We start from the raw sequence: 16,084 nt of genomic DNA on the forward strand, positions 1-16,084 counted from the left end.
GCTGTTGAACAATTTAAATCACTTCACATCTTATAACCTTAGGTTGCTACAGTGACAATTGGGACAATGAGTGCGACATTATGTGCAATGCTTGGGTTGCCCAGAGGTGCAGCAAATGACTTTCCAATGATGGAAGACTTTCTCCGCTAAACATCTTTTTTTGCCAGCCGAGTTCCTTGGCAAACGCAGACACACTCCTTGCGAGGGTATACCAGCCCCACAGGAAGCAGCCTCTGTCACCCAGGTTCGCCTTTCTGGCCTGGGCGAAGTCGGGATAGACTCGGTCCGCCTGCCTCCTGGGACGCGGTTTCTTTAGCCCTGCTAGGCGGGGATGGACCTGGGCGGGGCTGAACCTGACCGAGGCATGCGCGCAGCAGGGAAGGCGTAGCCCAGAAGCAGTGGCCTCGGCTCCAAAGCGGGCCGCGTAACGTGCCGACCCAGAAATCTCTTCCGGGGGTCCAGGTAAGGCGTCTCCACTTTCTTTTTCAGTTGTGGAGGAGGGACTTAGGGCTTAGGGACAGGTGTGCTGTGCATCCTGCAATCGGGACCTCTCTGCCCTACGTTTTCCTGCGGAGGCACAGAAATGAAAGAGCTGGGAACCGTCCTGCCCCTGAAATCCCCACCTCGGACAAAGGAATCGTTCCTCCTCCTCTTGGGAATTCCCGACTTTCTGCTTTCTAGCGGGCCTGCGATCTCCCACCTGCCTGCTCTCCTATTTTCCTGGTGGTTTGGGTTCCAGGAGGGAACTCATGGACCATTGCAAAAAAGCCTGGAGACTTTGACCTGCACAACACCACCTACACTTCACTGGGAAAAATGCCTCTCATGGCCCAAGAGCTCAAAGGAATGTATACAAGTGCTTTGAATACACCGCAGTGGTTGGCGGAAGATCTCTTATTCGTTTCTTTCATTTTGTAGGACATGAGGCTGGGAGTGGGGCAGTGCCTTGTTACCTGGATTTGTATGTAGCGCAATCAATCATTTTACTGCATTGCACCCAAGATGCTTTGTGTTTTTGAGCAAGTGTTTGTCCCTGAGCCGGAGACGTGCTATTGCTCTTTAGCGCCTGTGCCTTTTGTGCTTACTAAGGCTCTGTGTTCAACATAACTGCTTTTTTGACCGAATTGTCTCTATGAGAATGGAAACTTTTTGCAATGATTAAATGGATTTAATTTGCCTCCTTAGGACAATCGGTTCACTAAGAAAGTCTGATTCCCTGGCAGTAGAGCCAGGCTGGGAGTGGAGAGTTACAGAAACCTTCAGGGGAAGTCATTCCTTCCAATCTCTCATTCACTCATTCATTCAAGTGTGTACTACAAGCCTGCCTTGTGCAGGTCAAAGTGTTTGGTGAGGGGGATAAAGGTGAATTGAACCTGGGTTTTCCCTCAAGGAGCTTGACTGGCTGAGCGCAGGGCCATTCTCAGCATAAGTGACTTCTTAGCAGGTGAAAGGGGTGTGTCAGGAGTAGCTGGAGGCTGAGAAGATGAAGAGGAACAAGCTGCCAGGACAATAAACTGATGGTGATTTTGCTCACTAGATTCATGCTTTTTTGTGTGCTGGGAATCTGTGGGCAAAAATATGCTGGATGGGTCCAGCCATTCCTGGCCACCTCTCTTCTGCCCGCTCCACACACCTGCTCCTGCTCCAGAAAGTAGCACCAGCCTTCCCTCACCCACACCTCTTCTAAGATTTCAAGCTGAGACTGGGGAATGCTCATCTCTGATTCTTCCTGTTCTTCCCTCTCCACACCAAGACCCGTAGATTCTACCTCTTAAACCTGTTTCAAATCCCTCCACTTCCCTCCACCCTTATTGTCATTTATTCAGGCCCAGCGACCAGCGTCATCAGCTAAGCTCTTACTTAGTTTGCTGCAAGGGCCACCCTGTTTTCCTTCCCACCTTACTGTAATTCATTCTCCACTGTTGCAGCTGGGAAGCGCTTGTTGGAATTTATATGTGAAGGTGGGGCTCACTTCTTCCATCCTTCACTGCTTTGGCAAACAGGGCAGACTTTCTTTCCAGGGCTTGCCTGGGTACTCAGGTGCTGCCTTTCTCGCCAGCCCGCCTTCTTTTCACAGCTCCCTTGTACTTCTTTCAGTTGGACAACGTGCCAGGCTGTCTTATACTCTTAGGCCTTTGTGCATGTCTTCCCTTCTGCCTGGACCTGCCTTCCTTGCCACCCTCTTCACTTGTTTTCCTTTACAGGATCCAACTGTTTGGGCTTGGCATTCTTGCTTAGGTTTCCAAGCTGCTGCTGATTGCTTTAATTTCTTAAATAGTTTTGTATCTGAGAGGTAGAGTTAGAGAAAGAGAGATTGATTCTGTGTACTGCTGGTTTGCTCCTCAGATGGCTGCAAGAGCAAGGACTGGGCCAGTCTGAAACCAGGAGGCAGGAACCCCCTCTGGCTCTCCCACGTGGTTAGTTTAATTATTTGGGCATCATCCACTGCCTTTCCAGGTGCATTAGCAGACAACTGGATTAGAAGTGAAGCAGCCAGCTTCAGACCAGCTTACAAATAGGATGCTGACACTGCAGGTTGTGGCTTAATTGTGTCAGAATTCTGGTCCCAAAACGCCTCTCTTCTTAAGGCTGCACCACACTTTTGTCTTCTCTGCTACGCTGTTCTCAGCCCTGCAAGAGCAAGGCTGTGATACTGCCTAACACAAGGATAATGTTCAATAAATGATTGTTAGGTGAAAATAGCTATAAATATATATATGATACTTATAATATATGATTCACTTCTGAATGCCTGAGTCATAAATTTACCTTATCTTAGTTATTTTCTCCATGTTCTGAAAATACTTAAGGCTTTATAAACATAAAACTTAAAAATAAGGGTGGGAGAGAATAATAATATTGTTAAAGCAGCTACTATTTCCTGAATGCTCCCTATGTGTCAGGCTCTGTGCTGAGTGTTTTACAGTGTTAACTCTTAGTGTTCTAAGTATGAACTCATTTCCATCTCTCACTCAGCCCTGTGAGGTGGAGATGTTTGTTACCCACTTTGGAGGTAGAGCAGCTGATTTACAGAGAAGCTAAGGCACGCCCTAATTTTTCACAGCCAGTAAGCAGTGGCATCGGGTTTGAAGCCAGCTCCACTATGCCAGTAGTGGCGTAGGAACGCTTTGGAAGGAGAACCAGAAGAACTGAACATGAGATGCTTATAGTGCTGGAGAGGGGAAGTCAGCAGATGCAAGGCTACCAACTCTTAATACTCTTGAAGAGTGTGAGTTGCATTCATGTGTTTACTTTTTTTCTCTAGGTGGCTCTGGTTTCAGAGGTGACACTGGAGAGTGCTTAGGAGTGAGATTTCCCTGAGTCTGTGTGACCTTGAGGCATGCATGCCTTCTCCTTGCCTCTATTTCCTCATCTGGAAGTGGGGATGGCAATACTAGCACTTTCCTCACAGCATTGTGGTAATGATGAAATGAATGACATAGGTAATGTGTTAGAGTGGGGCCCAGCACCACATTGCCATTCTTATATTATTGCTATTTGTCTATCATTTAGTCAACAAATGATTTTTAAATGCAGGTCCTTTCTACAGATCACATTCCCCAATACTATTCTTGGGCTCAGGTGAACTCTCCTGCTGTAATTCTTCCTATGGACATTAATGGTTTTTCAGTGTTGTTTCCTTTTAGTGTCCTGCAACCCACCCCGCCAGGACCTTCCCTACAGTCTTTCCAGTTGATTCTCAGAGATGAGCTCAAAACATTTTCATTTGAGTCAATTTGTTGTCATTTTTTCTTCAAGGAATAAGAGACCTATTAACCTTAATGATGAATAGTGAGAATGTTAAACAAATTGTCCAAGCACTTTCACATATTATTCTGTAAATTATGAAAATATTTTCCATTGAGGAAATATGGATGTAAGAAATATATATGCAAGCACCACCAGGAGCTTTTAAAAAGCTGCATGGAACTTTAGAACTCATCCATTTCTGTTCCTTTTAGGAAGGCTAGAGGGAAGGAAGGTGTGGGCCCAGAATGGACAGCTGGCTGGTGACCAGAACCCCCATCCTGTAGCCAGTCCATTTCTTGTTTTTCTACTGTATGTTAGAGAATCGTGGGCTAAATCTCAGTGGGACTTGTCACCATGGATATGTTTTGAGTGCTGTTATGATGCACATTAGGGTGTGATTATGATTCAGTTAACTGGTGCCAAGGCCTCAACACATTCTTCAGTGATTTGCGATGGGAAAAGTGTGGGTATCTGCCACCACAGAGGATCTGTCTCACAATGAGGCTAGTGACTGAATAAATGTTGAAAGCAAAGCTTTGATTTCATCACCAAATGATTGTGATACTCCTTGGATGTTGTGTAGTATGGAAATGTTGGGAGGACAAAAGTAGCAAATGCAGAAAAATTAGGATTTGGAGTTGCAGCAAGGAGGGAAATTACAGGAACAAGAAACCCTGTGCTCCAGATCAGTTGGGTGATGCAGGCTGGGGGTTGGGAGGTTGGAAGGTAGTGAATGGAATAGAAGTCAGGATCCTGAAGGAGGTGGGATGGTTGGAGTTTTATGGGTGGAGGAGGAAGAGGAGGTCAGGTGTGAAAGAGAGAAGGGAAGAAAAACCAGCCAGCGCAATGGCAGCCTACATAGACGGGCAAAGGAAAATCATCCCGAAGTGCCCCTTACTGTTTCTGAGAGTGACAGGGAAGGGAGGATGGGGTGGTTGAGTATTGGGCAAGGGGTAGAGCAAACCTTCCTTTCTCTAATAGACTGGAGAGATAAATGTTTAGTTTTTTTAAAAAATGATTTATTTATTATTTTTATTGGAAAGGCAGATATACAGAGAGGAGGAAAGGCAGAGAGGAAGATCTTCCACCCGATGGTTCACTCCCCAGGTGATCCCAACGGCTGGAGCTGAGCCAATCCGAAGCCAGGAGCTCTTCCAGGTCTCCCACATGGGTGCAGGATCCCAAGACTTTGGGCCATCCTTGACTGCTTTCCCAGGCCACAAGCAGGGAGCTAGATGGGTTCTTGGGCCGCCAGGATTAGAACTGGCAACCATATGGGATCCTGGTGTGTGTAAGGTGAGGAACTTAACCATTATGCTATCGTGCTGGGCCCAAGAAATTAGTGTTTGTAATTCACTTTTGCATGCAGCAAAGTCTTTTTATTTTGTTTTGTTTTTCCCTTCTCCCTTACTTTAGACTTCTCCCTTACCAATGGACCTGGTTGGTTTTGGTTATGCAGCTCTTGTGACAATTGGAAGTATTTTGGGATACAAGCGGAGAGGTAAGCCTGAACTTAGTTTTGCATCCCAGGGACTTAGTGGGGCATCGGTGGTTGTGCTGGGATTGCCTGAGGACCTATACACCAACAAGGTAAAGATACCCTTGCTGAGGCTGAGGTCCAGATTCACGGAGGGAAGGGCTAAGCCTGGCAGAGACCTCTGAACAAAAACTCTGTCACAAACTCTGAACAAAAACCTCTGTCACAAAACTCTATAATTTCACCTCTTGTTACCAATTGCATAGATTTAACCCCCTCCTGGGGACTTCTCACTTACTGTTAAATAAGGATTATTTCATTTACATCATCATGTAGGAAAACTGAGTAATACTGATGTTGTGTGTTGCTCAGGAAAACTTGTTAAATATTTAGATAGTATATTCCCAAATTGTCTGTTGACCCATACACAATAGAGAGGGAAAACCCAATTGATTAATTATTTTTATGGAGGAAAATGAACTGTCAAGGTTTATATTTTGCTTTGTTTTAAGATGGAAGTACTTATGATCATGATGTCTCATAGGTTATAAAGAAATTTATAAGAATGAATTTGTGTTGTGAAGTGTTATATTTGTGATATTGATGCATTTGAGTTTGAGTGAAAAAACCTTCTTATAAAGTATAGTGTCATTCTTCATGTGGGATGACTTTTCCCAAGAGCCTTCATTGTTCTTGTACATACAGGCTGTGGGCAGCATGCCCTTGGCCCTGCTGCTTGTTGGCTGATGTCATCCAGACTCGGGGTCACACATTCACACACTTTCTCCCCATTCTGTATACTTGTGTGTGTATGTGTGTACTGGTGTGTGTGTGGTGTGAGAAAGGGCCTCTGAGTGGCACAGCAGTCTTCAGAGGATACAGAAAAGCAGATCATGGAGTCTCTTAGGTAAGAAGACACCTTAATGGTGACCTAGTTCTGCATTTCAGAAGATGTTTGGTTCCCGCCAACTACCAGGGATATTAATAAGTTCATGGAAGACCAAAGATAGATTCCTGGTGAAACTGTTGAATGCATCCTGACAGTAGGACTCTCTAACAATGTCCATGCCTACAATGTCGGGAAACATGGCAATAGCGGAATGATGGACTTATGTCTGTTCATGAGGGACTACCCATTGAAATACTAGAGGGGGTGGAGGGAAGGGAACTTGGGGAGGGGGATGGGAAAAATTCCAAGGCCTATGAGACTGTGATAATAAAATTAAAAAGAAAAGTTTATGGAAAATTCATATGATAAAAATTATGCATGGTTTAAAAAATCTTTTTGCTCCAAAATAAACTTTTTACTTAATTCTGTTTTTCCATGAACTGTTTTTGGAGGCATTTAATAAAATCCAATGTACTTTTACATTCTAACTATTTGGTTTATTTTATTTGAAAGAAAGAGATTTTTCCACCTGATGATTCACTCCCCAAAGGCCACAATTGCCTTTTGAAATCCAGGTCTCAATCCAAGTTTCCCACAATGGTGGCAGGGACCAATGTATTTGAGCTGTTGTTTACTGCCTCCTGGGGTGTACATTAGCAGGAAGTTGTATTAAACCTAGAGGAACCAGGAGTTGAATGATGAACCACACATTTTCTTGTAGGATGTAGGCATCCCAAGTGGTGTCTCAACTGCTCCAACAAGCGTTCTCCCTTCGTTAACTTTTTGAAGTACTCTCGCTTATCCTAGTTTGACCTCTTCTGTTTGACCATGGCCATAATGGAGTGTCCAGGCAGGCATTTGATGAGTGTTTATCAGGAGCTCATTATGCTCCTGGTCTGAATCATGTCCTGGGAAGACAACAGTGAGCAGTAAGACAGGGAATAAGGAGGGGAGGCTGACATTAAATAGGCAAACATATGGATAAATAATCGTGAGTGATGGGGACCAAAAGGAGATGCCTCTTCTTGTGAATGGTTGATTAGAGAAGTTATGTTTGAGGAACTTAAACTTCAGACACCCAGACACCTGAACCAAGCAGAGCAGTCCATGTGAAGGAAAGTCAACCTGAGAGTTATGCAATGTGGTATTTCCATATCTTGCCATGATCAGGGAACTGAAAGAGGCCAGGACACCCCAAATATAGCTACTTCAGCAGGAAGTGTTCAAGATACTTAATTAGGGAAAAGACTTTTCTAGATGTGATTTTTAACATTTATTTATTTATTTATTTGAAAGGCAGAGTGACAGAGAGAGGAGAAGGAGAGGTCTTCCTTCTTCTGGTTTACCCTCCACAGGTGGCTGTCAACACCTGTGGGTGGGTGAGGCTGAAGCCAGGAACCTGGAGCTTCCCCTGGGTCTCCTATGTGGGTGGCGGGAACTCAAGTACTTGGGGCATCATAGGCTACTTCCTAGGTGTATCAGCAAGAAGTCTGATCAGAAACTGAGTAGGCTGATTTAAAAATAAACTACTAATACTAAGAGAACAGATTTTATGCTTTCTGTAGGTACAGTACCAAGAGGATAACCATGCTTCCCTCACTCACCTGCTCATCCCAGAAACCCTCTCCCTCCCCTCACTTCATCAGCTTTTGCAAAGAAGTAATTTTAGTCCACTCTATATTGACAAGATTAATTCACTGTTAATCATAATGAAATATAGAAAGACCACAATTCCACAAGAATATGGGCTAAGAATGATAATCATATCCCGAAGTGCACACGTTATTCTTGTTATTTTTTGGTATATATTAGCAGCCACATATCAGAGTAACATATAGTATTTGTCTTTTTTTTTGAGATTGGTTTATTTCATTAACCATAATGGCTTCCAGTTGCATTTGTTTTGTTGCAAAAGATAACTAGATGACAGTAAAATGACAATATTCCTTTTTATGGCTGAATAGTATTCCATAGTGTTCCATAGTGTTCTATTGTATTCCATAGTGTTCCATATACATCACATTCTCTTTACTCAGTCATCAGTTTGTGAACATCTTGGTTGATTCCATATCTTACGTATTGTGACAAACTATAATAAACCTGGGGATACAAATAAGTTCCCAGGAATGGGATGGCTGGGTCATATGGTAGATCTATTTTCAAATCTCTTCGGCATCTCCACTCTGTTTTCCATAGTGGTTGTGTTAGTTTACATTTCCAACAACAGTGAGTTAGGTGGGTAGCTAGATTTGAATCGGTGCTTTGATGTGGGGTGCAGGTGTCATAAGCAGTGACTCCATTCACTGCGCCTCAGATGGCATTTATGAAATGCTACCCTACTGCATTTGAGTAGATTTAGGAGGAAAAAATGAAGACTATTATATCATCTCTATCTGTAGCATTCTAAGCCTTTCTTACGTATTTGACATGGATGATGTTAGCCCTGTTTCACAACTGACAGCGGTTAAGAGGTTTAGCCAAAGTCATCAGTCACCAAGGGAAAGAATTAGGACTAAAACTTAATGTGTTTGACTTCTCTTTCAGGACACGGCTGTTGCTGCTGTGGTGTGTGTGCGCATGTGTGCGTGTGTATGCTCGTATGTGCTGCATTTTGGTTAACCCTAGCTCTGTGTCAGAATTTCCTAGAGATATTGTAAGTAGGGGCACTTTGCCCATACCTCCAGGAATTCTAATCCAGTGTATCCACAAAAGCGCTGTGAGGCGAGGAGTGTCAGTCTTGTTCACATGTCACCAGCAAACCGCACACTGTCCAGCGTGCAGGACATGCTAGGTGTGTGTCACAGCGCCCTCAGGTGGACGGATGTGGCAGAAGCTGGCTGGTTGGACTGGCGTGCTCGTCCTTTTCCTTTCTCCATATCATGTTCGTTAGTTCTTGAGTCCTGACCTCTCGAGGCTTGAAGATCCATTAATTATCTAGGACAAAACATTGGTTGGTTTTCACAGTACTTCTCTGTTTACCCCAGAGAGCTAAAAATACCTCTGCAAATTATTGTTCATGATCACAGCCTCACAGGAAAAAGACCAAGCCAAGGAGAATGGGAAAAACAACAGCAGCAGAAAGCAAAAAGAGAAACATAGGAAAGTCAATATTCCTCAAGATCGTGCTTATCTGTGTCCAATCTGCTACCACAGGCCTGCTTTCTTTTTCCGCCAAGTGATATTGAACCCCTCCTTGCTGTGCTTTCGGGGATCCTCTGCCTGAACAGTGCTTCTTGTGAAACATCCTTGAACAGGTCTGCTATTTAATTTAGCTCTGACCCAAAAGAAACGCTGAAGGCTACACTTTGTCCTTGGTGTTTGGCATGAATTCCTTTCTTGGGGGATTCTCTTTGTGAGCCTGTGTCAATCTTTCTCCCCGCCAGGTGGTGCTCCGTCTTTGATTGCTGGCCTTTTTGTTGGAATTTTGGCTGGCTATGGTGCTTACCGTGTCTCCAATGACAAACGAGATGTGAAAGTGTCGCTATGTAAGTAAGACATTTTTCCCAGTTACACAGAAATGAATATCGGGGAGGGATGTGGATTTTTGGATGCCCTATCCTCTATGATTTCTAGAAAATGAGCTGTCATATGGCAAAGTGGCCTTGTGGGTACGTTGAGACTGAATACAACTCTTGATCCTTTCTAGACACACTTGATAAAAAAAAAATGTAATGGGCCTGGCATGGTGGCCTATTGGCTAAAGTGCTTGCCTTGCATGTGCTGGGATCCCATAAGGGTGCCGGTTCGTGTCCTGGCTGCCCCACTTCTCATCCAGCTCCTGCTTGGGGCCTGGAAAAGCAGTCAAGGACAACTGAAATCCTTGGGACCCTGTACTTGTGTGAGAGGGCTGGAAGGGGCTCCTGGCTTCGGATCAGCACAGCTCCAGCTGTTGCAGCCACTGTGGGAGTGAACCAGCAGATGGAAGATCTTTCTGTCCTTCTCTCTGTAGGTATGACTTTCCAATAAAATTAATAAATATTTTTTTAAAAATTGCATTACTGGCAGGTCTTCAACTCTGTTAAACTTGTTACTGGAAAATTGGTTAGGTTAAATTAGAAAAAGCAAGAAATTAGTTGCATATTCGCCACAAATTCTCTTAAATACCTATTTAGCATATTTAAAAAATTATTTATGTAATGTGAACCGATTTCATGTACTTCACAATACAGATTTAGGAACATAGTGATACTTCTCTACCCTCCCTACCCTCCTCACCACCGTGCGTGTTCTTCACCCTCACTTCTTTATTTTCTCTTCTATTCTTCCTTCATTCCTTCATTCCTTCATTTCTTTCTTTCTCTCTCTCTCTCTCCCTCCCTTCCCCCTCCCTTCCTCCTTCCCTTCCTTCCTTTCTTTCTTTTAAATTTACAGTGGCATACTTTCAGTTCACTTCACAATCACAGCATTAGCACTCCATTAGGTAAAGAATTCAATAGCAAGTGGAATGGAAACCCACTGTTTTCTCATGCATATAGACAAAAAAATTGTAAATAATAATTGAGTCTCAAAATGTCAATCTTGGTCATGAACACTACCTTTTTTCAAACTCTGTGTATTAGTTACCACAGATCAGGAAAAAACATACAATATTGTCTTGCTGGGACTGACTTATTTCACTAATCAGAATGGTTTCCAGTTGCATCCATTTTACTAGCAAAAAAAAAAAAGAATGTTGTTCTTTTTATGGCTGAAGAGTATTCCACAATGTATATACACCACATTTTCTTTATCCAGTCAGTTGGTGGACATCTTGGTTAATTCCATATCTTAACTATTGTGAATTGAGTTGTTATGAAGCATGGGAGTATAGACAATTTTATATGCTGGTTTCATTTCTTCTGCATAAATTCCCAAGAGTGGGAATGCTGAGTCACATGGCAGATCTATTTTCACATCTCTTAGGCATCTCCACTCTGTCTTCCATAATGGTTGTACTAGTTACATTCCCAAAAACCGTGGATTAGGGTACCTTTTTCCCCCACATTCTTGTCAGCATGTATTACTTCTGATTTCTGTATGGCTATATAGCATATTTTTCATGTTGCTGTAAAAAAACCTAAGATGAGTTGGCCTTACATTATTTCATTTGGTTCATAAATGGCTTTTAGATTATTTTCTGCCTTAAGAATTAGTCTAGAAAAGCAAGGCTGATTTTTTTTAAAAATGCTTGTCTTCATTGGCCTTGGTTGCAGTCCCTTACCTATTTGACTTGCTGTTGTCTGACTTCAAAGAGAAATGCATATTATTACGTTCTTAAAACTGTTGAACTACATGACATCTTTTCCCTTAATATGAATAGATAAAAAAGAAGCATGGAACAAAAATAAACCCAAAAATAAAAAAAGGAAAGAGAAATAATGTGGAGATTTGGGAAGACTCACCATGATGATTGTCCCTATTTGGTTACTTGTTATTCGAAGTTCCATGGTGGTATGTGGAGGAAAATATGAAGACAAAATTGTATCAGTTTTGTATTTGAGGGACAGAAAGAGATCTGGTGGCTCTTTTATTTACTTATTTTAAATAAGGACAAGGGATATTTTTAGTGATAATGCTAGATTATGTTAGGAGATGCAAGTATATCAAAAATTGGGATTTTATTCATAAGCATGTAAGTGATCTACATACATTTGTTGCAATTTTATGCAAATGAACAATTTTTGTTTAAAATGTGTTATGAAATCGTGACATTGAGGCTCTCATCTCTTATGTGAACCCACCTCTGTCTTCGCACTGGGCCAGCCCCTAATGTACTATTGTGACACTTCTGAATATTATTATCATTTCAGAGTATTATTTAGTTCCCAGGCTTCCTATTCCCCAGAAGGGAATGCTACAAAGAAAAAAAAAAGCCGTCTTTTTGGATTACTGTATTCATCAGTTTCATTAGTTTTTACTTTTTATATACTGGTTATATTCCTTATGTTAAGTTAAAACTAAACATTTATTGTCTGTAGTGGCTCCAAGTATACATCCTAATGTTTTCTGGGAAAACTGAATATATGTAGTTCTAGCCTTTAAGGAGTGTTCATGAATATACATTTAACTTAGCAAGGAGAGTGCAATTTAATGTGTTTGCTTACTCAGAATCCTTTTGATGAGCTGGTTCGCCATTTTAAGAGAATAATCTATGTTTTCAAGGAAAGAATAATTTAGTACATATCTGCAATCATCGTAGATTGAAAGCTTTGAAATGTTATCCACATGCAGATGTTTGAGAATGTGTTTGAACTCTGTTTCATGGGCTGGTGTGGTTTCTAGTTACAGCTTTCTTCCTGGCCACTATCATGGGTGTGAGATTTAAGAGAACCAAGAAAATAATGCCTGCTGGGCTGCTGGCAGGTTTAAGGTATGAAAAACTATTTTGGTGTACACCTTGCTTTGTCATTTTTTTTTTAAAGTGATGGGTTTTTGGCAGAAATTTGTTTTTATTTGAAAGGTCCAAGTAATTTTTATTACAACAAGCATGAGTGTAAAGACCTGAAGATGAATTTGGTCAATGTTTGGCACTGGTAAGCACATGAACATTCTTATTAGATGCTCTTATTGTTGTTGCAGTATCTGCTCACAAGGACATACCTGCCTTTCTGGAATAAAGAACTAAATTTTGCCTCTTTTTTTTTTTTCTTGAGATTTACTCACCTGAGGTAGTAAATATGTTCATTTAAATCTAAGAGAATAGGACAGAACGACAGTCACATGCAGTTCTTTTGAAGATTTATTGAAGATTTATTTATTTTTGTTTGAAAGGCATATTTGTAGAAAGAAGGAGAGACAGAAAACTCTTCATCTGTTAGTTCCCTGCCCAAATGGCCACAGTGGCTGGAGCTGAGGCAATCCTGATCCAAAGCCAGGAGCCAGGAACTTCCTGTGGGTCTCCATGTGGCTGCAGAGGTCCAAGGACTAGGACCATTCTCCACTGCTTTCCCAGGCTATGGGCAGGAAGTTTGATTAGAAGTGGAGCTGCTAGGACACAAAATAGCACCTCTATGGGATACCAATGCCAGAGGCAGAGTATTAGCGTGCTAAGCCACTGTGCTATCCCCAGTTATTTTGAAATTTTAAAGAAGAGAAATGTACATTGTTATGCTTTCAAATTTTAATTTTTTAATTTGGGAGATGGAGGAGTGGGGAGAGAAAGGTAATAGATACACATGTACTTAGAACTCCCATCCATTGGTTCACTTCCCAAGTGCTTGTAGTGGCTGGGAAGAGGCTAAGATGAAGCTGGGACTGGGCAACTAAGTTCAGGTCTCCTAAGCAGGCGGTCGGATGTCATCACCTGTTGCCTCCTAGGGTGTGTATGAGCAGGAACATGTAACTGAGGGAGAAAGACTGGGACTCAAAGCTGGGTATTCTGGCATGGAATTGGTGTCCCAGTCAACTCGGCCAAATGCCTGCCCTGAAGCAATCCAATATTTTATAATTTCATCTGATCCAGTAATTTATATGTGGGATTGAGCATGTTACCAAATGAAAAGGGAGAGAACACATGTTTAAATCCTCCTAGAAGCTGTCTTTGTTTTGAAAGCTGTGTTTTACTTTTTGGAATTTATTCCAAAGAAGTGAGATTTACACAATGACTGATGTGCAATGCAACCGGAAAATGAGGAACCACCTAGAAGTTCATTAGTAAAGAAATAGTTGGATAAATGTTTTGTTCATACTTTCAAAAACTACTGTGTGTCATAACAAGTTACAAAAACAGAATCAAAGACAATAAAAAAGTGATCCCAACTGAAAATGTTTCTTTGTAAAAATAAGAAGGAAATACTTTAAAGGGAAGTAATGTTTCTCTGCAGGTGGTAGTGTAGTGAACTGATTGGAGAGTTCTTTTTACTTTTCTGAGGAATTTTCTATGTGTTAAATTGCTCAGCACACCTGTGTTCACCAAGGGAAGCTTTCCAGATACAGCCGCATGCTAAATGTGGTCGCTGTTGATGGCAGGAGACAGGGGTGGGGTTAGAGACCAGGGGGACAAGATCTTCTGTCGGTAGCAAGTGGCTAAGGATGTAATAACTGCCCTGAAAGTGCTCTATGGCCATTTTGTTATGTTGCTTTGCTTTTCCAGCTTTTGAAAAGTCAGTGTTTCTTTCCAAACTTTTTCCTCATAAATACGTGTTTTTTTTTTTCTTCATAAAAAGCTGTGGGTTTGCCCAACAGCAAGTTCTGATTTTTCTCATTTGTTCCATGCACCTTGTAAAGGGGCTAATGCAGTTAGCATGTGGGGATGGTGAGTCCTGTGCCACCCACCCCTTTTGGGGTAGAGCTGTGAGGAGGCCAAGGAGGCCAGGCTGGGACCCCAGAGGTGAGGAGGGCCTTTGCCACCCTCCTTCCTGGTGTGGCCAGATGACAGTCACCCTCCTTTGTGCTTTTCTTTTATTCCAGCCTCGCGATGATCCTGAGACTCATCTTGTTGCTGCTGTGAGCACCCTGAGGAGCTGAAAATTAAATTCGTGTCCTTCTACTGCAAGGAGCAGAATGTATTCTTTGTATATATGTAAATTTCAGCATGTTAAGTGTTATTTTATATCAGCAGCAGAAGTAGCACCTCTAAAATAGACATCAGTTTGAGGTGGTGTTTTTTTTTTTTTTCAGCAAGCTGTTTTGTAATTACCAGGCACTATTTTCATTAAAGGTATTTAATGCACGCGGATGTGTTTCTTCATTTGTTGTGTCTATATTTATGTTTTTTTTACAACTCCAAATACTTATGACCCAAATAAATTTGCTTGAAACCTTGATTTATCAGATAAAGGAATTTCTTAAGTGGGTTTCATAGAAAACGAAGGTGTCCAGCATTTGTGTTGTTCTAGATATGATTAGAACTTACATTTTTCTGTTTAAGAAAAATAATTTTAAGAAAATTCATTTCTCAGCATATTCTGTGTTCTAGCAGAACATTTTCAGTATTCGAATAAAAGATATTTCGTGTTAAATCTATTTCTTGTGGTTTGGCACCATGAGTTAACAGACTAATCTTCATGTGGCACCAGCATCCATATGGGCATTGTGTTCATGTCTTGGCTGCCCTGTTTCCCCTCCAGCTATTGGGACCCTGCACCTGTTGGGGAGACCTGGAAGAAGCTCCTGGCTCCCAGGTTTGATCTGCTCAGCCATTTGGGGAATGAACCACCTTTTCTCTGTAAATATGCCTTTCAAATAAAAATAGATAAATCTTTTGTTTTTTAAAGCAAAAACCTGCTTCTTAAGTGTTGATGTCTTCTCTGTGTGCTCAGATTGTCTTTGACATTCGGATGGTTGAGTTCCTGAGGGGAGGGGTAGGAAGGAGGGATGCTTTAGATCAACAGTAGCAGTAATTCTGAAACAAAGACTATTTCATCTCAAATCACTACTTCGTTTTCAGTGATAACTATAGCGATATCAGGGCACTTTAAGGGCCCATAATGAATGTGCAAGGACCTGAATCCAGCCCTGTCATCTGTACTGGTTCATATGACTTTTGGAAGTTCATTTCTTCTCCATGGTGATGCAGAAGACCCCTTGGGCCCGCCATAGTCTGTAATTTGGATCCTGTCGGTTCTGCACAATGGCATCAGCCTTCTAACCCCTTCTTTGAGAGAAATGGCGTGTGGAGCCCTCAATAGGTACGTTCAGGGGTTGTGTTCCACTGGTACTTTTCCCAGTTGACCTTCAAAAAGGTTAAACTTCTGGTGATAGCCAATTCGATGAAGAGAGGGGAAACAAACTACTAGTGGAACTAAATAGTAAACCCAGACAGAACTCTTGGATTTCTTTAAAAATGTTACTTTTAAAAAAGAAGAGAACACATTGATCTTAATGGTACCTATAAGGTTTTGTCACTGCAAGCAAACCTGGACACTTGTCATCATGGGGGTGCCTGCTGAGAAGAGCCTTCGGGTTCAGACTGATAACAGTCTCTAAATTTAAATTTTTGAAGCTACTAGCTACTAGCTCTTTACTTTTTTTCAAAAGGTGGTACAAAT

General features: G+C 41.9%; 1 protein-coding gene across 1 annotated transcript; it reads left to right on the top strand.

The window, feature by feature from the left end:
- Positions 1-365: 365 nt before the first annotated feature.
- On the top strand, positions 366-14,764 carry TMEM14A (transmembrane protein 14A). Its single transcript, XM_040983011.1, has 5 exons — positions 366-462; positions 5,167-5,251; positions 9,500-9,601; positions 12,378-12,465; positions 14,505-14,764. Exons 2-5 carry the CDS (start codon positions 5,182-5,184, stop codon positions 14,542-14,544), a joined length of 300 nt encoding a protein of 99 aa, XP_040838945.1. The 5' UTR covers positions 366-462; positions 5,167-5,181; the 3' UTR covers positions 14,545-14,764.
- The last annotated feature ends 1,320 nt before the right edge of the window (positions 14,765-16,084 follow it).

The sequence above is a fragment of the Ochotona curzoniae genome, unplaced genomic scaffold (genome assembly GCF_017591425.1).
Source record: "Ochotona curzoniae isolate NIBS_2020 unplaced genomic scaffold, NIBS_Ocur_1.0 contig_3819, whole genome shotgun sequence".
NCBI lineage: Eukaryota > Metazoa > Chordata > Mammalia > Lagomorpha > Ochotonidae > Ochotona > Ochotona curzoniae.

What these genes read in the sequence shown, in the direction of transcription:
- TMEM14A (XM_040983011.1), top strand. Translation starts at nt 5,182, where the DNA reads ATGGACCTGGTTGGTTTTGGTTATGCAGCTCTTGTGACAATTGGAAGT. An exon ending in AGATGTGAAAGTGTCGCTAT is followed by an intron (nt 9,602 to 12,377) that starts GTAAGTAAGACA and finishes TGTGGTTTCTAG; the next exon opens with TTACAGCTTTCTTCCTGGCC. An exon ending in GGGCTGCTGGCAGGTTTAAG is followed by an intron (nt 12,466 to 14,504) that starts GTATGAAAAACT and finishes CTTTTATTCCAG; the next exon opens with CCTCGCGATGATCCTGAGAC.